General features: G+C 44.3%; 2 protein-coding genes and 1 non-coding gene across 3 annotated transcripts; 2 read left to right on the top strand and 1 right to left on the bottom strand.

Moving 5' to 3' along the window:
• Positions 1-2,835: 2,835 nt before the first annotated feature.
• Positions 2,836-3,662, top strand: LOC107279979 (glutathione S-transferase T3). The gene is made up of 2 exons (XM_015768906.2): positions 2,836-3,237; positions 3,315-3,662. The coding sequence occupies exons 1-2, from the start codon at positions 2,836-2,838 to the stop codon at positions 3,660-3,662; spliced, it is 750 nt and encodes a 249-aa protein (XP_015624392.2).
• Positions 3,663-10,928: 7,266 nt separating this feature from the next.
• Positions 10,929-13,575, bottom strand: LOC4329081 (uncharacterized). Its single transcript, XM_015768656.3, has one exon. The coding sequence runs from the start codon at positions 13,481-13,483 to the stop codon at positions 11,192-11,194; it is 2,292 nt and encodes a 763-aa protein (XP_015624142.1). The 5' UTR covers positions 13,484-13,575; the 3' UTR covers positions 10,929-11,191.
• Positions 13,576-19,805: 6,230 nt separating this feature from the next.
• On the top strand, positions 19,806-19,944 carry LOC112938017 (small nucleolar RNA Z247). Its single transcript, XR_003241065.1, has one exon. It is a non-coding gene; the product is annotated as a small nucleolar RNA Z247 (small nucleolar RNA).
• The last annotated feature ends 271 nt before the right edge of the window (positions 19,945-20,215 follow it).

The raw sequence follows: 20,215 nt of genomic DNA on the forward strand, positions 1-20,215 counted from the left end.
AATATTGCTTATTTTAAATCCCGAATTTCAGTTGATTTTAAATTATATTCCTACTTGAACTCTTCGTTTCTTTTTGCTAATTTCAGATCTTATTTTTATTTTTATTCCGAATATTAACTAATCTCATATTGGGTTCTTATATGGACTCTTCTCTCAATATTCCTTATTTTTAATTACAAATTTCGGTAATTTTTAAATTATATTACTACTTGGACTCTCCTTTTATTTTCTAATTTCGGATTTTATTTTATTTTTATTTTGAATTTCGATTAATCCCGTATTGGGTTCTTACATGGACACTTCTTTTAATATTGCTTATTTTTAATTCCGAATTTCAGCTATTTTTGAAGTGTATTTCTACTTGGACTCTCCTTTTCTTTTTCACCAATTAATATAGGAATTTCTAGCCCCCACAGCGAACGTGGTGCCTCCTTTCAAAGCTGTTTTAATAATATAATACATAGATAGATAGATTTGCCACCATCTGTTTTTTATTTTGTTTAGTTGACTGAAACAAACTTTCAACTCAGATTTATTTCAGATTTGGAAACTTTTCAACTAAGATTTGAAAACTCTCAAGTCTAGATTTGAACACAGATTTAAAAATTTTCAAGTCAAGATTTGAATACATTGAACTTAAATTTAAAAATTTTAAACTTAGATTTTAAAACTTTCAAATATGATTTGAAAATTTTCAAGTCAGATTTGAAAACTTTCAACTCGACTCGAATTTAAAAACATTCAACTAAATATTTGAAAACTTTCAGCTCATATTTAAAAACTTTCATCTCAGATTCAAAAACATTCAACTCAAATTTGAAAACTTTCATTCAAAACTTAAAAACTTTCATCTCAAATCTTAAAAACTTTCAACTATTTAAGTCAAGATTTGAAAACTTTCAACTCAGATTTAAAAACTTTCATCTCAGATTAAAAAACGTTCAACTCAAATTTAAAAACTTTCATCTCAACACTGAAAAACTTTCAACCCAAATCTTAAAAAAATTCATTTCAAATTTAAAACTAGCAGAAATTAAAGATGAAAGATTCAATTTCTAAATAAAAAAACCACGGAAAAAGGTCGGCAAAAAAAAAGTTTCAGCGCCTCCTTGGCTCCCGGCGGCGGAAAAAAGAAGCGAGAAAAAAAAAGAGGAAGAGAGTGGTTGCTCGAGGACATGGGCCGTGTGGGCCAGAAACACGCGCCGGTTAAACTAATAGCGCGTACGCGCTAATTAGCCATTGCGCCTAAACACAGCCCCTAAACAATTTTTGAGAGTTGAGAAAAAAAAATCAGGTCCAACAGAACCCCTACTAAAGGCCCTAAAATAGGAAGGCCTCCAAATTATCTCCTCAAGCCCCTAGGCCTCGGGACTTTCTCGCTGGCCCCTATTCCACGCGCAGGAGAGATCTCCCACCGCCGCGCGCTGATCTCTTTTTCGCGCGAAAAATTTTGCTAGCGCCGCCGCTAAAGCCTCTCCTCCGCATGCGCGCCGCCTGGATCAGCGCCCTCCTCTCCGGCTAGCCACCTCCTTTCTCGCCGCATTCTTCCCTGGCTGGCGACTTCCTCCCCTGCCGGCCACCTCCCCACCCGGTGGCCTCCTCCCTGGCGCCCTCCTGAACTACTGGCCACCTCCCTGCAGGGCAGCCTCCTCCCTGGCGGCTGGCGCCCTCCCTCTCGGCTGCCAGCCCGCCCGACGCCCTCCTCCCCAGTAAACCACCTCCACGTCCGGCACCCTTCTCCTCGGCCGGCAATAGTCGATGGTAGTTTTTTTTTCTTTTTGCAATGGATTTGTCGATGCAATTAGATAAGGCTTGTTCTTTGTGGAGATTTAGCTTGTCGGGGAGATAAATTGGATGTATGTATTTAGAAATATTTGGTTGGAGCCAATTTTTTGGTCTTTCCAAAGATAAGCATGTGAACATTTCTATTCAGTTCAGATATTAGTAGGGAAATTATATAAGATAGGTGGTTAATTGTGCCCGAACTGATCGTGTGAATGAATTGGTGAGAAAGAATCTGGTGGTGGGCACTTTGTTGTATTTTAGTGATCATAATAAAAATCGATAATATCACAACTCAGCAGAGAATCAGTACTATAACTGAAATTGGCAGGGGTGATGCTTGGATCGAGCTAATATGGTTTTGGGCAAAGCTCCTCCCCTTTCTATTACTGAAAAAAATGGATAGTTCTTGATGTAGATGTACTCTGTAAATGAATAGTTCTTGATGTACTCTGTAAATTTTGGCTGCGAATCGATGCTTTTATCACTCTTTTATCGCTACTAAAATTTTACATTTCCATGTATCGGCTGCTTGCAGAATGACAAGATGAAACCCATGACAGTGCCATACTAATTGATATCATCTGCATTGTCAAACTTTTTAACTTTTTTAGCATGGTGTAACTGCCTATTTGTGTGCATTGAAATCTCTAGACTACTTACATTGCACCTTTTCTGCAACAGTGCATATGCATGACTTTAAGATACTGTGTCAGCTGAAATCTTGTGATCGTATTCTAGAGGATATGGGTGTATTGCTGTTTAATTTCCTGAGCTACACAATTTTATTTGTACCGATGTTAGTTATATGCAGGTTCTTCGAGCAGACTGTTACAAAAAGTAAAAAAATAAGCTGCTTTGGGGTGCTATATGGTTTTCTTTTTAATGCAACTTTGTAGAGCTCTAGCATAACCTGTTCTAAATTCTAATGATTGGAAAATTTTGCTACCATTATGCATTCTACCAACATATATTAGCTAGTATCTACCATTTTTCCTAAGATTGATTGGAGAAGTTGTCAATTTATCTACTTATTGCAGTGACTAGATTGTGATGGCAAGTGAAAGTGATTCCTTTGTGCGCATGATGTCTGAAGAGACCCATGTTGAAGCATATTCCTTGCCAATGCAAAATGAAGACCTTCATACTTCAACAAATGGTGCAAAAGGAAGAGCCAAAAGATCAAGCAACTTTAATCGTACGGAGGACGTTCAACTGTGCATTTCATGGCAAAGCATTAGCTCGGATTCTATTATTGGCAATGAGCAACCAAGGAAGGCATATTGGCAAAGGATTGCAGAGCACTACCATGCTAACCGTGATTTTGAGTCTGATAGGAATGCAAACTCTCTTGAGCACCGTTGGGGTAACATTCAGAAGGAAGTAAGAAAGTTTCAGGGCTGCTACGATCAAATTGAGCGTCGACATCCAAGTGGCATACCACATCAGGAGCTTGTAAGTTAAATTGTTTATTCATTTTTATTAATAACAATCTTGTATGTATGTCAACTAACACTTGAATTTTGCTACAGGTTCTTGAAGTCGAGGCATTGTACTCATCGAATGCACCAAAGAATAGGGCATTTCAGTTTAATCATTGTTGGCTCAAGTTGAGGAATTCTCCGAAGTTTCAAACTCTAGAATCCCACAAGAGGCCAAGGTCTAGGAAGTCTTCGACCCCAATTGAGATAGCTGGTGAAGAAGATGAAGAAGGAGATGATGCTAGGAAGAGTACAACTCCTGATTTATCACAGCCAAGTGCTAAAAAGAGACCAATCGGTAGGAAGCAAGCAAAGGAGAAGTTGAAGAATGGAGGAGAAGATGGACCATACAAAGAGGCGATGAAAGTGTTAGAGTTTGTGTCGAATATGTGTACGTAGTCGGTTACAGTTTAGGACTTGGAGTTGTACTAGGTGTAGGACTAGAGTATGAGTCGAACTCTGTCCTAGGATCTCTCATAAATAGAGGGGCGTGCCTGTTGTAACCGCATGGCGACTTAGCATAGCGAGAGGGAGCGGCAGCCGGCGGCGACCGGCCGTGAGTCGTTGTAACTCTGATACGCTGTAATATGCCGGATCGGGGAGGAGCGCCCGTAATCAGTGCCCCGGAGATGTAGGCCTCGGCTGAACTCCGTTATCAAATATCGTGCCTCGGTGTTGTCATCATGTTTGGATCTCCTATGGCATTTTCTTCCGCGTTTGGTTTCCGATGTGATTTCGGGGCCGGTTTTATAACAAGTGGTATCAGAACCTGCGGGAGATCCATGGTAGAGGTACGAGGGAGGTGGTCCACTCCGCGACGACTACACAGGGTGTCCAGGGACGGACATAGACGCAAGGTGGAGCACGGCGACGATCAGCGGAATTTGATCGGTGGAATCGGACACTTTAGGCGGTGGTCTGAACCGTTCGATGGCTGCAATCAATAGGGAAATGACCAGACGTGGTGCTCGGGTTGATGGCGGCGGAAGCGATTGGCGATCCAATCGGTGGGTTGGACACTTCGGGCGGGTGGCTCGAACTTTCTGGTGAGCTACTTTCAACAGGAAGACGTGAGGCTTCACGCTCGGGGTTGATTGAAGCTGGAGGCGATCGGCGATCTCGATCGGTGCAATCGAACACTCTGGGCGGGGTAGCCCGGGTCTTTCGATGAGCTGCGTTCGACAGGGAGACGGCTAGACGTAGCGCTCGGGTCGTTCGGTGGCTGGGAAGACGGCATGTGATTTGTCGGCTTCGGCTCGCGGCTAGATTGATGGGTGATCAATCGGAGGTCGGAGTGGATTTGTTTGCGACGAACTCTGGGTGGCAGGAACACGGTTTGGTGTGGTCGTTGTGTAGGTGCTGACGGGATTCGACGCGGGCCGGCTCCGGTGATTGGAGGCGGCGGCTTTCGCGGGGAGCAGTGGTGTCGGTTGCTTCGGGGAGAAGCGGCGGCGAACCTCCAAGGCGGAGGCGGAGACGGTCCTGTGAGCGTTGGTTGTTCCTGACCGGCGGGGAGCTCGCAGGGGCGTCGGACGGAGGTGACAATGACTTCTGGCAGAGTCGACGCGATATCCGACGGGGAGTGCGTCGGAGTGTGGGCAGGGAACGAAAGAGGATTGGGATCCGGTTCGGAGTGAACCGTTTCCAGGTGGGCTTAATCGGCAATTAAGAAGGAAAAAAGGGATTTTTTTTTTGGGCCGGTTGGTGAAGCTTGCTAGTATTTTCTTGGAGCCAATACTGCTCACGTGTTGCTAGGGTACTGTTCACCAGGAGCAAAGCTGAGGACAACTATTACAAGTCACAGTGGTGCATGCTAAAGAAACTGAGGCGGTTTGTGCTTGGCTTGTTTGCACGTGGAGGCGTGTTAAGTCAAGTATTGGCTCGGTAGGATAGCAGCACAAGGGTGGCTCGACATGTCTAGCAGAGTGTGAGAAATTCCCGGGCAACAGTGGGTGAAAATCGTTGAGGGCGTCAACGGGCTGTTTGGCAGTACAGGATATATCCAGAATCTGCGGGGATTGCATGATGGGGATATATGAAATCTACGTCACTGAAGGAGAAGAGCGAACGCTATGGTGATAATTTCTTCGGGTGATTCAAGGCAACAGTGATTTTCTCAAATTGTCAAGTTCAGTCTACGGATGCGGGAAAGCGTGGATGTTGGATTTATTAGCTTGGTTCATAAGACGACAGGGAAGAAAGGGTTCTCTTCATGTCTGGTGAGTTTGATTTGTCTATTTGGTGATGACATCGGTTATCTGGCCAGGAATAGATCAAGTCAAATTTAAGACGGTAGATGGAGTTGAGCATGGTCTTCGGGAAGTCTATGATGTGACAGTTAGGAAGAATTCAATTCGTTTGGCAAGACGACTGTCGACCTGTGGTGATATGAAAGAAGGTGGAGCACTGTTGCAGGTGGAGTCAAGAGGAAGAAATTATAGGGATAGTGGAGTCTCTTGTTTACGGTGAGTCTAGTGGAGGCTTGTCGGGGCAGCTCGGCATGAGCGGCATAAAAAGGATTAACTCAAGTCCGGGTACACGGAGGTTCGAGCAAGTAACGAATTCAGGTTGGCGTGGCATATTCGCCAAGGTGGAGTTTGTTAGAGTTTGTGTCGAATATGTGTACGTAGTCGGTTACAGTTTAGGACTTGGAGTTGTACTAGGTGTAGAACTAGAGTATGAGTTGGACTCTATCCTAGGATCTATCATAAATAGAGGGGTGTGCCTATTGTAACCGCATGGCGACTTAGCATAGCGAGAGGGAGCGGTAGCCGGCGGCGACCGGCCGTGAGTCGTTGTAACTCTGATACGCTGTAATATGCTGGATCGGGGAGGAGCGCCCGTAATCAGTGCCCCGGAGATGTAGGCCTCGGCTGAACTCCATTATCAAATATCGTGCCTCGGTGTCGTCATCATGTTTGGATCTCCTATGGCGTTTTCTTCCGCGTTTTGTTTTCGATGTGATTTCGGGGCCGGTTTTATAACAGAAAGATTTGCTTGACGCCAAAGAGAAAGAAACTAAAGTGAAAGAAGAGAGATGGACTTCCTTCCATCTCTCTTCTTTCACAAGCTAAATCTCAACAAAGAACAAGCCTTATCTAATTGCATCGACAAATCCATTGGAAAAAGAAAAAAAACTACCTTCGACTATTGCCGGCGAGGAAAAGGGTGCCAGACGTGGAGGTGGTTTACAGGGGAGGAGGGCGTCGGGCGGGCTGGCAGCCGAGAGGGAGGGCGCCAACCGCCAGGGAGGAGGCTGCCCTGCAGGGAGGTGGCCAGTAGGGCAGGAGGGCGCTAGGGAGGAGGCCACCGGGTAGGGAGGTGGCCGGCAGGGGAGGAAGTCGCCAGCCATGGAGGAGTGCGGCGAGGAAGGAGGTGGTCAGCCGGAGAGGAGGGCGCTGATCCAGGCGACGCGCATGCGGAGGAGAGGCTTTAGCGGCGGTGCTAGCAAAATTTTTCGTGCGAAAAAAGATCAGCGCGCGGCGGTGGGAGATCTCTCCCGCATGTGGAATAGGGGCCAGCGAGAAAGTTCCTAGGCCTGGGGGCTTGAGAAGATAATTTAGAGGCCTTCCTATTTTAGGGCCTTTAGTACGGGCTTTGTTGGACCTGATTTTTTTTCTCAACTCTCAAAAATTGTTTAGCGGCTGTGTTTAGGACCCCTGCTGGAGATGCTCCTCCTACAATAGCAACGTTCAGATACATTAAGGCCCCATTTAGTTCCCCAAAAGTTTTTCCGAAAATATCACATCGAATCTTTGGACACATGCATGGAGCATTAAATATAGATTAAAAAAAACTAATTGCACAGTTAGGGGGGAAATCGTGAGACGGATCTTTTGAGCCTAATTAGTCCATGATTAGCCATAAGTGCTACAGTAACCTACATGTGCTAATGACGAATTAATTAGGTTCAAAAGATTCGTCTCGTGGTTTCCAGGCGTGTTATGAAATTAGTTTTTTTATTCGTGTCCGAAAACCCCTTCCGACATCTGGTCAAATATCCGATGTGACACCCAAAATTTTTTTTTTGCCAACTAAACAGGCCTAAGGAACGAGAGGATATCCCTTGAGAGATAAAATTAATTAATCTCCCGCACAATTGTCTGTGTTCATTCCGTTATTTTAACTGTTCTTTACCTTTGCCTTCGTTCCCCAAATGCTTAATTTAGCTCCACAATACGTATGCAGGGTAGAACTTCAAGGAGATTTCAGAGATACAGCTTCCTTGGAAAAAAAAAAGTTAACAGCTACTCCGTCCATCCTAAAATATTACAATTCTTAGTACAAACTTAGATAATCATATCCATATACATAAAAATTATTACAATTCTTAGCTATAAACTTGAATAATCATATCCATATACATAGCTAAAAAATCGTAACTAAAAAATATTAGTATATTCTAGGATGGTGTACCTATAAAACCTCTCATCGGTAACGGCTCATAAATACTGGTTCATTTAAAACTGATATCTATGAACTGTTTCCTGTTTCCACGGGATAAAAATATAGCATTTGAGCAACTATAGGTACCAATCCTATATATCTATAAAGTTTATCCCCCACTAAGTGTAGTTAATGCTAATTCTCTTTTCTCTTATGAAGCCACATCATCACCTAAATTGATTTTAACCTTTGGATGATTCAACAAGGGTGTAAATTGCATCTCTTCACATCACCTCAATTGTTTTTAGCCTTTAGATGATTCATCAAGGATATAAATTGCATCTCTTCCTCTAAAAGGCACACCATACAACTTAATCATTTATAACCTTTGGATAATTGATGAAAGTATAAAAATAGATAAACACATAAAAAATTGTATAGTAGGTAAGAAAGAAAATTTTAGAACTCATATCTATTATATTATCACACAATTCTCCCGCAGCAATGTACGGGGTATCCATCTAGTTGCAAATAAAATTGTGACTTTTTTAAAAACCCAGCACCTATGAGTACAAGTTTTTTAATTAACCAACAATGCCGATTTTTTAATTAACCGGCATCCATAATAAACGGTCCAAGCCGAGCTGATGGGTTAAGGATTTTTTATCTGACCAGCAACTGACACCGACCAATCTATCACTATTACAGATAAGGCATTTCCTCTATACATCAATTCATGACATACAAATATACCGTATATCAAGTCCTACACAGAACAAGCTGAAATTTTCACAATTTGACCCTTTGCAAAAACTATTTTTACAAATAAACTGCTGCCAAAACTTATTTCAAAAATGACTCTTTTGGTCAGCGCCAAATCACCAGGCGCTGAACTTAGACACCTCAGCGTCATGTCAACTGGCGCTGAATGCCGTGCCACCACAGATGGGAGACTAAGTCAGCGTGCCAATGCATATTCAGCGCCACGCTATTTGGCGCTGAGGTGTCTAAGTTCAGCGCCAAGGGTTATTTTTGAAATAAGTTTTGGTGACAGTTCATTTGTAAAAATAGTTTTTGTAAAGGGTCAAATTGTAAAATTTTTTGCAGAACAAGGCCTCATACATGCATGTAAGGTGTTTCAGATAATAAAAGAGAAATAGTCCTATTTGGACACTGCGAGACTAGTCGGATCGTATACATATATGATTCCATAATTCTATTCGGACAGAGGATACCCGAGGGTATAAATATAAGACCCTAGAGGAGCAGAGAGGACAAGAGAAGACAACCAATACACAATAATACAAGCCAACGCGATCAATACAAGCCATAGCCAATGCCACATTGGAAAACAACCATGAGTAAGATAAGCCTTAGTTGCTGATATCTACTCGCTAGGACGTATTCGACGGATTTAGGTCAGCCCGTTAGAATAGCTAACTTGCTCTCCTATTGTAATCAGTATGATATTGAGATATAATGACTACACCAACTTCGGCTAACAAGAGTAGAGCTATTACCTGTAATAAGTGGGGTTCAAACCTATATAAAAATCTTTGTCCACCATCTTCTTACTATAATCTCGCATATACCTTAGTACCGACTGTAAGTGTCAAGGATATGACATACCTTCTATACATGAGTTAACGGAATATGACAATACCATATACCTAATAGTATAGAGGAAGATATCCTACAATTAAGGAAATACGGGAAATAATGTTGGCAATTATCTTCCCGGATTAGAAGGTGTCAGAGTCCCTAGTTGGGGAAGATGAGGATTCCTTAGGCCCATATTCCGGTTTATTTATCCGAGTCCTACTTGAAGAAGAAGATGATCTACGCCATAAATACAAGACCTCCTCATCCAGGCATGGGCATCGAATTACAGGCCGTAGCCAAAGCCACATCCAGAAGCAATCCAAAGGAAGCTAGCACCTTAATTGGCGAATAGATCTTGTCGGCCATTCTCGACAGCTTCTAGTCGGCGGATTCGTCTAGTCATCCTATCCCTCATTGTACTATGTGTGGTATTTCCATCTATAATACGTATAAACTGGAGTAGGGTTATTACTCATCTTGAGGGCCCGAACCAGTATAAATCTTTGTCCATTGTCTACTTGATCCGATCTCGCGTATACCTTGGTTCCAACGATCCCCATATTCTACAAACACCATCTTTGGGTATAGTCCGTCGACACCAATGATTTCCATACTCTACAAATACCGTCTTCGGGTATAGTCTGTCGTCACCAACGATCCGCATACTCTACAAATACTGTAGACGGGTACAACCTGTCGACATCATCCCCATCCTCTCTTCTCTACCTTCTTAGCCCTTTCTTTTCTCTCAATCCATCCCCATCCTCTCTTCTCTATCTTCTCGGCCCTTTCTCTTCTCTCGATCCATCCCCATCCTCTCTTCCCCATCCGGTGAGGACGCTACGGGCAGCCTCCCCATAGTGGCGCATGACAGGCGATCCCCTCAACGATGGCCTAACCTCCCTTTATGGCAGTCTTGATGATGGCACGACCTCTCCTCTACGGCCAGCGGCCACCCCACAGTGGCTAAACGGGCTCAGGGGTCCACTCGTAGTCCCAACTTGTAGCCTTGCCTCTCTCCTTTGCCATGATCTCAAGGTAGCCAGATCCAGCCGCCGATCGGAATGAAAAATATGGAATTTTCAAAAGTAAAATTGAAGAGGGGAGAAACAACAGACCCATATAAGAGTAGTGTGGTGGCGGTTGATTGGACATCTAAAATCTATAAATAAAACCTTAAATAGAATCCTAATGATGATTAAGAGTAGGGACAATGGGCATGCCATTAATTAGAACAGTCACAACGGAAGGAGGGACTTTCAACCAGTAAAAATAAACCCCAATGATAATCATGTTCGACTTTTAAAATCTCAATGACAATAAAGAGGACTTCTACAAATTATAAAACGAAACCCAACGAGATAATGAACTCTAAAAACTGCATGGTCTTATTCTTAAAGGTTCTTCCAAGGAGGATGAATAGAAACATTGGTAGATCAAGCAAGCAAGGAGCGGTGATGAGGAAGTAAGAGGTAGCAACTGACGTGGCTTTTAAAAACTATAAAATTAATAACACGGGCATTGATAAAGTTGTCTTTCAAAGTCGTAAGATAATGAGATAACAATTTAACAAATTTTATGTAAAATCATATGTAAAAATAGATAATTTTATATGGGTACTAGTCGTGCGATTGCATGGGCCACCTAGCTAGTTTTTATAACAATGGAGATCAAGCATGAGTAAAGAGATTACATTAGCGCGAAAAGTGCTAGTAGAGTAAAAGTGGAAAACAACCTTTAAAGAAAGTTGCTTGAGCTAGAATTAAGGTCTCTACTAAGACACCAAATTAAAGCTAACTGAGCACCAAAACAAACATGAACATTTAACTCAAAAACAGAAGTACTCAGCGGACACAAAATACAACAGTAATAAGGAGGAACACAATTAAATATAGCAGCAATAAGGAGGAATATAATGACCGATATACAGTGGTGCCAATTTACGGCGCCGGATGTGGGTGTGGGGACGGAGAATTAGGCCGGTCGACGATGCCAGCGTGTGTCAGCAGTGCCCAGAGGTGGGTAATGTGCTCGCCGCCCATCGTCAAATGCTGGACGTGCGCCGTCGCATTGTCCGCCGGGGTGACGAACAGCATCAGCTCCGCCCACACCCTGGCCAGGAGCTTCCACGTCATCTCCTGGTCCGGGATCACCATCAGCTGTGTCCAAAGCCTCGCACCGTGCACATGGATGCCGCTCTCCGGCGAGCTCGCGGTCGCCGTCTCCGCCACCGCCTTCAACCTGTCCAAGACCTCCTTGTCCGACGCGCAGCCACGGAGGCAGACCCGGAGCTCGAGGAGCACCGCCTCGGCGATCGTCCGGGTGGTGTACTGGTGCTCCGGCAACAGCTCCGGCGCCGACGACACCAGGTAAGCGCAGTACCTCGACAGGCTCGTCGCCACTGCACGGTCGCCGTCGCCGTCGCCGCCGCCGGCGGCCTTTCTCGCTCGCGGCCGCGTCTTCTTGTGGGTTATTGCCGCCGGCATCTGCATGTCACAGAGGCAAGTGGCGATGTGCCAGATGAGAATGGCGTGCGCGCACGTGCGCCACGTCGCGCCTCCCCACGCCCAGTCTAGCCTGTGTTGCCGCAGCGCGGCGCGGCCGCCGCCGCCGAGGACGCCGTCATCGTCGTCGCGATCCCTCAGTGCAGACGCGAGCGCGCTCTCCACCGCGGCCGACACCTTCACCGATCGCGCCTTGCCGCCGTTGAACATGAGCCTGTCCAGCCACCGGCGAGTCGCCCGCGACAGCCAGTCCTTCACGGCGTGGCCAGGAGAGGCGTGGCGGACGATGGAGTACTGGCTCATCGTCTTCTTCCAGTACACGCCACTGCCGCAGTAGCACAGCACGCGCAACACCGCCTCGAAGAACGGGTTCCCCTGCCATGACGGCCGGAGGACGTACCTGCACAGCATCTTCACCTTCTGCCAGTCGGAGAAGAGCACGGCGACGAACTGGTACGCCTCGAGGACGATGACTAGCGCTATGATGAACATGGTGAGGGCGACGTCGAGGTTGACGCCATTGACCTCGATGCTTCTATGGTGAGTAGGGTGGTAGTGTCGCAGCGAGTGGGAGGAGAGGGTGAGCACGCCGATGGTCATCACGAGGGCGCACATGGCGAGGTGCGGTGCCGTGCTCACCGCGGCGTGGCAGATGAAGGGATACCTCGTGTAGAACAGGTCGTAGAGGAAGCCGAGCTCCACTTCGATCACCCGGAAAGCTCTGCCGTCTCGTCTTGATCTCCGGTCGCCGTCGCCGTCGTCGTCGTCGTCTTTTCCCTGTCCGAGGAGGCCCCTGAGGACAAAGTCCCTCGTCTTGGGTTGGCCGGACTCGGCCAGGGGATAGTTGCTGCACCTCCGCCGGAGCAGCTTGAACAGGGCAAAGGAGAGGCAAAGATCCCGTCGCGCGGCGGCGCTGGCGTCGGCGACGGAGCTGCCCATCAGCAACCGCCCCTTGCACCGCCAGACGCTCTCGACCGTCACCAGCGCACGCGCGCCGTCCACCTTGATCTTCTTGACGTAGTCCGGCGCCGTTAGCTCCATGACGTCCGTCTCCTCCCCTCTGACTATGTACTTGTACCCTTCCATGGTCACCGGATCTCCGTCGCTGCCGCCCTGCCGGCTCAGGTCGTGCTCGTAGGTCATGTAATCAGCGACGAGCTTGTTGTCCGCCTCCAACCTGTCGGAGCGCAGCGCCAGCCGGTAGCCGAGGGCGCTCAACGCGATCTTCCCCAAGCTCACGAGCCAAACGATGAAGAGGTAGATCTTGAGCTTCGGGGAGAGCACGGAGGCGTAGTAGTGGAGGAGCACGGAGACGTAGATGACCTGGAGGCCTCGGTTGAGCAGCACGGTGGCCGGGCTCTTGATGTCGGCGAGGGTGTAGGCGGTGATGGAGTCGGAGCTGGCGAGGACGAAGAGGAAGAAGCAGGACCAGACCACGAAGAGCTCGTGGTGGAAAGGGGACGACTGCATGAGGCCGATGGTGTAGGCCGCCACCGGGTAGGACACCGTGAAGGCGCCCCACACGACGAGGCGGACGGTGGCGCTGCTGCTCCGGCGCCTGGAGGAGCCGAGGAAGACGAGGAGCGCGAGGATGGCGGAGCAGAAGAGCACCAGGAGTTCGATACGGGCCAGCAGGCCGAGGTTGCAGCCTGCCGGTAGATCACCCGTGGTTGCATTGCAGACCAGCCGCGGAGCCGGCTCCGGTGCTACGGACGGCCGCCGCGACATCGATCTCTGATTCGAAGATTATAAATTTCCGAGGAAGGAGCGTGACTGTATGATTGATGGACAAAAGTCACAAAAGGCCAGCTGATGCACAAATACAATGTACTACATGCATACCACCCTATTTATATGCGGAAAGCCTGAAATCACACCTTGAGAGAGTAGCCAACAAGCTGGGAAACTAAATATCCACTCATTTATTTTACTCCCTCCATTTTAGATTACAATACACGTTTTAACTTTAGTCAAGTCAAACTACTTTAAGTTTGACTAACTCTATAAAAAAAAATTTCTTAAAATTTTTTTTTTATAGAGTTAGTCAAACTTAAAGCAGTTTGACTTTGGCAAAAGTCAAAATGTCTTGTAGCCTGAAACAGAGTGAGTATGTCAACTAAATGATTATGATAAAATTTCAAGACAAATTGATATAATAAATTAATATGTACTCCCTCCATTGTATAATATAAGGGATTATTCCCTTTAGGTAAAGATTACTGATGAAAAGAAAACACTACAATATCCCTATTAAATGTGATTTCGGTTGTGGTGAGCGGGTAGTTGGAGGTTGAAATAGGTAGAAATTTGAATGAGAGATGATGGATGTGACAAGTAGTATAGCAAAATCTCTTATATTATGGAACTAGTAGAAAAGATAAAATCTTTTATATTATGGGATGGAGGGAGTAATACATCACTCAAACATGCAAGTGTAAACTCAATTTAACTTTATAAGTTGTAACAAAAATAACAAATTAAACTCCAACTAGTATGTTGGCTCGCGCAATTGCAGGGGTAACACCGTCATAAAATTATCTATTTTTTTTACATATGATTTTTTAAAAATATTTATTAAATATTCAACTCATTGTCACGTACGTGATTTTTAAAAAATGAACCTTATATTATCAAGTTTACAATTATTTAGTTTTTAAAAGTTACACACGTGCCTCCCTATACTCCTCTGTCGCTCCTCCTCTACTTGCTCATCTCCGCTTCTATTCATCATCTTCGGGACTTTATAATTTTTTTTATCTCATCGATTTATATTTTCTTATAGTTTTAAACGTACCATTGACCGCAACCATCCTACTTCTTTATATTCCACCTATCATCCCTTCTCTTTATTATTATAAGAATTAATCGAACATGGTCATCTTTTGAGGTTCCGTTTTCATAGTTTTTAGAGGTCAAGTCAATTTCCACCACCCTACTCTTAACAGCCCGCCCAATGCCCTCCATTTTATTTTATTATCATTAGAATTACTCGAACATGGTCATCTTTTGGGTTCCGTTTTTATAATTCTTTGAAGTCAAGTTAATTTTCATCATCCTACTCCTTTACTCCTTAACAGCCCTACTCCTTAACAGCCCTCCCACTGCTCCTCCTTTTTATTGGTATTGGGATTTTAAAAACCAAACCTGATCATCGTTGGAGTTTAGTTTTTATAGTTTTTAGAAGTCCGATCAACTGTTACCACTCTACTCCTTTATGGTACGGCCACCACCCCTCCTCTTTAATGTCATTAAGATTTTAAAAATCAAACTTGATCATCGTTGGGTTCCCCTTTATAGTTTTTAGAAGTCTCGTCAAACACCATCACATACTCATTTACGACCCGCCCTTCGCCCCTTCTATTTGTTGGCATTAGGATTTTATGAATCAAACATGATCATCGTTGGGTTATATTTTTATAATTTTTAGAAGTCTCGTCAACCGCTACCACCTTACTCATTATGGCCCGCATGTCATCCTTATTTTGTTTATTATTTGGATTTTAAAAATCGAAGCTGTTCGCTTTGGGTTCCATTTTTTGTAGTTTTTAAAAATCTCTACTCCTTTATAAACCAGTCCGTCATTGCTAGGAGCCTAGGATGCAGCTGATATACTATCCATCGTGCCATCTCCTCTAATGTTGGTTGTAGCATCAACTATGGCATCGTCAAGTGCTTATGTGTTCGGGGTGAAGTCGGAGCTGCTACTGGTATGATAAGCTTGGCAATGATTACACTTGCCTCCTTACATTTATCTTTGTGGAGAAGGTACTAGCAAAGGTCGTGGTTGGTATGATGAGCTTTGGGCGAAAGACTTGTCCCGGTCTTCACATGGTGACACCTGTGACACCATTCCCCCTCCTTGTGGTCCTAGCCGTGTTGTTTCTCTCTTTACTTCACTTGAAAACCTAGTTCCGGTGCTCTGGATGAGCATTGACAATGTCTTTTGGTGTGGTGTTCTCCTTGAAGGCTTTGTCAAGAAGATCACGCTCTATGATTGGGTGGTGGCCAGTGGCCACATCCCCTTAATTAGGTTGTGTTCTTCCCTCTTCTTTCCCAACTCACCTCCCTCATTTTTCATGTGCACGTTTTTTAAATTGCTAAATGGTGTGTTTTTTACAAAAGTGTTTTTATAGGAAAGTTGCTTTAAAAATTATATTAATTTATTTTCAAGTATTTTTAAGCATACTTAATCAATCACACGTTAATTGGCAATACGGTTTCCCGTGCGGTCCCAAACTCAGCCTTATTGTTAGCAGCGACGTCAAGCTTTCAGGTTGAAGATCGTCACCAGAAGTTGGAGCCGCTGGTCGTTTTTGGCTATGAGCTGAGCAACAATGAGTAGTAACGGGTTTCTTTCCGGTCATTGTGTTCTGGTGCTGTGCTACCTAAGTTGTTTTTGTTCTTCGGGGGATTTTTTTCCCGGTTCCCTTTCAATTAATCGTGTAGTTGTAATATTTTTGACCTGGTTTCCTCACAATCTTTGCCAAATCTCTTCTTCTTACACGAGAAAAAAAACCATTTTTGACCCGTCATGTATGACAGTCTTTGGTGATATTCTTTCCCACTTCAGTGTTAATATGAAACTGTTAAATTATCCAACCTTTCTTTACAGAAAAAGGTCCAAATACCCTCTTAAACTTTGAATAAGTCAGTTTAACATCCTAAACTTTAACATCCAACCCCCTAAACTTTGCAATATAATCTATATTACCCCCTAAGGAGTTCTTAATGGTAGTTTTGCATATTTTGGAAGCTTAAACGAATAATTTTGAATAATTAATATAACATATTAACATATCATCGGTAGTAAGTCATCAATTTATCCTTACACAATTATTACCATACTACTATTATGATTGTACTTGTTCGTAACTGAGAACTAATAAAGGGAAAAAGAAATATTTTAGTGGAGATTTTCATAGATATGTCCAATGTGTAGGCCACGTGATCAAACTCATCGAACTTATATACAATTAGATAAAAACCATTCTGCGAAACAATCTGAGGGTTACATAAGTAAAAATTTGGGTGGTTGAATATCCGTTTCAAATTTCAGGGCGATAAACAAACTTTCATCCAAAGTTAGTTTAGTAGGGCATTTGGATTTTTTTTCCTTTTCTAAACCATGTTCAAATCCCAGAGGTGACAAATATTAAGCATACGCATGTGTATGTGCTTTAAATAGATAAATTTTCAGTAAGGTAAGAGATTTGCGGTTGGCCTCTTCCCTTCGAGCATGTGTTACAGAGACACCGGGCATATTCGTGGTGTGAGCATGTGTACCCAATGGGTTGGCGGCACAACCCGCCCCACTTACACCCTTATGTGTAGGTGTGTGCATTTGCGTCTTTCTTGTAATTGCAAAAAGATTATACCTTTCTCTTCTTTCCATTCCCTTTCTTTGTTTTTTTTTATTTTCTCTTATTATCGGATCCATCCTGTTCTTCTCCTTCTCATCCCTCTGCATTGCGGGCCTAACCCACCCCGGTGTGCGCCAAGCCAAGTATCATATTCCTGCTGCTAAAGACCATGCCTGCACATTTGTAAAATAAGAGCATGATGCGTTGTACCTAGCTCCATTTTATTACCCAATGAAAACAAAAAACCGAGAACGATATGTGTCTTCTAAGATCATTAGCTACATGATAACAAAGGTGCATGAAACCTGAGACAGCATCATGAACTGTAGCTTTTTTTTTTCGGGGAATGAACTGTAGCTTTATGAGCTGATGTATAAGAGCAAGTTTAATAGTATAGCCAACTACTAGCTCCAATTCATTTATAACCAATCTAATAGCTTATTCATACAATAGTTACATACTACACTATTAATATCTGGTCCCACCTGTCATATACACACTGCGTCTTGGAGTCCGTGCTACAGCTGGCTATAAATCTGTAGCCCGCTGCTCTTCTCTCTCCTTATTTATCTGCTTAAAATATGTTTACAGCTGGCTTATAGCCTGCTATTTTACCTGCTCTAATCTACAAGCATCCTGACTTTAGTGGCATTTAGCTTTATGAACTGTAATTGTTAATTGACATTGATGCTACTAGCTCTACGAAGGAACAAACCAATCTGACAGCTAATCCACTCGCTCCTAATTAATCATACCAGCTACTCCCTCAGTCCTAAAATACATGTATTTTTAGATTTCGACACAGTTTTTGAAATGATACATTGATCAATAATATTTATAAAAGTAATATGTTTTAAATAAAATTTTTTGCATATTATGATAGTTTATTTGATGATAAATCTATTAACATCAATTTACGCAATTGATCTTTTTTATTTGTTCGCTATTAATAGTCAAAGTTACAAAGATTTTGATTTGGAACTATTCTAAAAATACTTATATTTTAGGACGGAGGAAGTAGTTCTCAACATGAACAAATCCATATCTGCATGTGCATCATGTTTTGTTTAATCTATGTAGCTTTTTTTTTATCATGCGTCATGTGTATGTTTATATTAAGATTCAGGAGTAATGTGCCTCACAATTTCACAAAGCTAACCCAAAACCAAAAGACAAAAAAGAGAATCAAAGGAAAAAAGGAAAAGGATGGGGGTACAGAAGGCTATTTCCCACGGCATCAAAAGAGTGACCATATTAACACATTCACCAAGGCCAGAAAGCGCTTCACGAGCGCTACCTCGTAAGTGGCCACGCGCATCACTTTGGTCCAGGAACGTGACTACTGATGGAAGACGCAGTTGTTGCGCTCGTTCCGCTTCCGCATGTCCAGGGTGATAACAATATTGCTTGGCCTCACTTTCTTTCTTGCTGCTTGCTCACCATCGGGTAACGGAAAAAATGGTGGCTGCCCAACGGCGTGCATGCTTGCAATACCAGCCACCAAAGCTAGCGGGACTCATGGCAGCCCAACAAAATGTGGTCGATCGTTTCCTTTGCTTGATTGCAAAAGACAGAACTATTGGGATGGGGGGGAGCCTGCGTTTTGCACAGGCGGCCGGTCGGCCGTCCTGTTAGATAACATGGTTTCTCAAGATAAGAGATATCTCTCTATTCTAAATTGATCTACATATAGTTTTTTTTAGGTTATTTCTAAATGATCTACATATTTGTGTTCATTTATTGAGTCTATTCGTTATTCGTGCATTGGAGTAAATGGATATTGATGCATGCATCCATGGACACAAGTATTTATAACTCACATGTAATATCTTGATTTGCTATTGGCTATGAAATATTGGGGATGGTGCATGCATTGAATTTGTTGCTAGAATAAATATAGTATGAAAGAGTTATTAGCTTTCTTGGTTATGATTTACCTATGAAATATGTAGATTAATTTGGAATGGAGGGAGTAGGGTTGTTGGCGTGCGTGTTATCCTTATCTCTGTACACCGGTTGGTTCCCGATTGATCAACAGATCACGTGATTGTTGGGAACAAACCATCGCGATGTATGCGCCACTGCGAGGGCTATTCTCACCTATATCAATAGAGATGCGGCCCTGAGAAGGGTTCAACGCTTCCCACGTCATTTTTCTACATGGTATCAGAGCGAGATCTAATCTAATCCATTCTCCCAGCCGCACCGTGGCAAGTTCCTCGAAGACCCATACCGGGAATCCTCTGGTCGGCCAATTTTTCTTGGAGAAGTTAGGAAAATCGAACCACGCCATATGGAAGGCGCAGGTTTTAGCGGCTGTGAGGGGTGCCAAGCTGGAAGGGCACCTCACCGGAGCGACAAGGGTTCCGGCCGCCACCATCAGGAGGAAGGAAGGCGATGCGGAGGTCGTCGTCAGCAACCCCGATTATGAGGAATGAATTGCTGTTGATCAGGAAGTCCTCTCCTACCTCCTATCCTCCATGACAAGAGACATGCTCATCCAATTGGCTGCGTGCACCACGGCAGCGACAGCATGGAGCATGATTGAGGGGATGTTCTCCTCGATAACAAGGGCGCAGTGAATCAACACACGCCTCTCCCTCACTACCCTGAAGAAAGGAGACATGACGGTGGCGAACTACGTCGGCAAGATGCGGGCGCTGGCAGACGAGCTCGTGGTCTCCGGCAAGTTCGTCGACAACGACGAACTCATCAGCTACATCATCGCCAGTCTCGAAGAGGATTATGAACATGTGATCCAATCTATCGTCGGGCGTCCAGATCAAGTCACCGTCAGTGAGGCCTTTTTTCAGCTTCTAAGCTTTGAGCACAGGCTACTGCTGTGTCGTGGAGAAGAAGGACAAGCCTCAGCCAACCGAGGACAGTCACACAACACAATTGGTGGCGGCAGCAACAACCGTACCCGCGGCGGCAGCAACAACGTCGGCAACGGCAACCGCGGCGGAAGAGGTCGTGGGAACCCTAGCGGTGCCCGCGGCAATCCAGGAGGTGTCGACAATAGGCCCAAGTGCCAACTCTGCTACAAGAGAGGACATACAGTAAAGGATTGTTGGTTCCGTTATGATGAAAACTTTGTTCT

Source organism: Oryza sativa, chromosome 2 (genome assembly GCF_034140825.1).
Source record: "Oryza sativa Japonica Group chromosome 2, ASM3414082v1".
Taxonomy (NCBI): domain Eukaryota; kingdom Viridiplantae; phylum Streptophyta; class Magnoliopsida; order Poales; family Poaceae; genus Oryza; species Oryza sativa.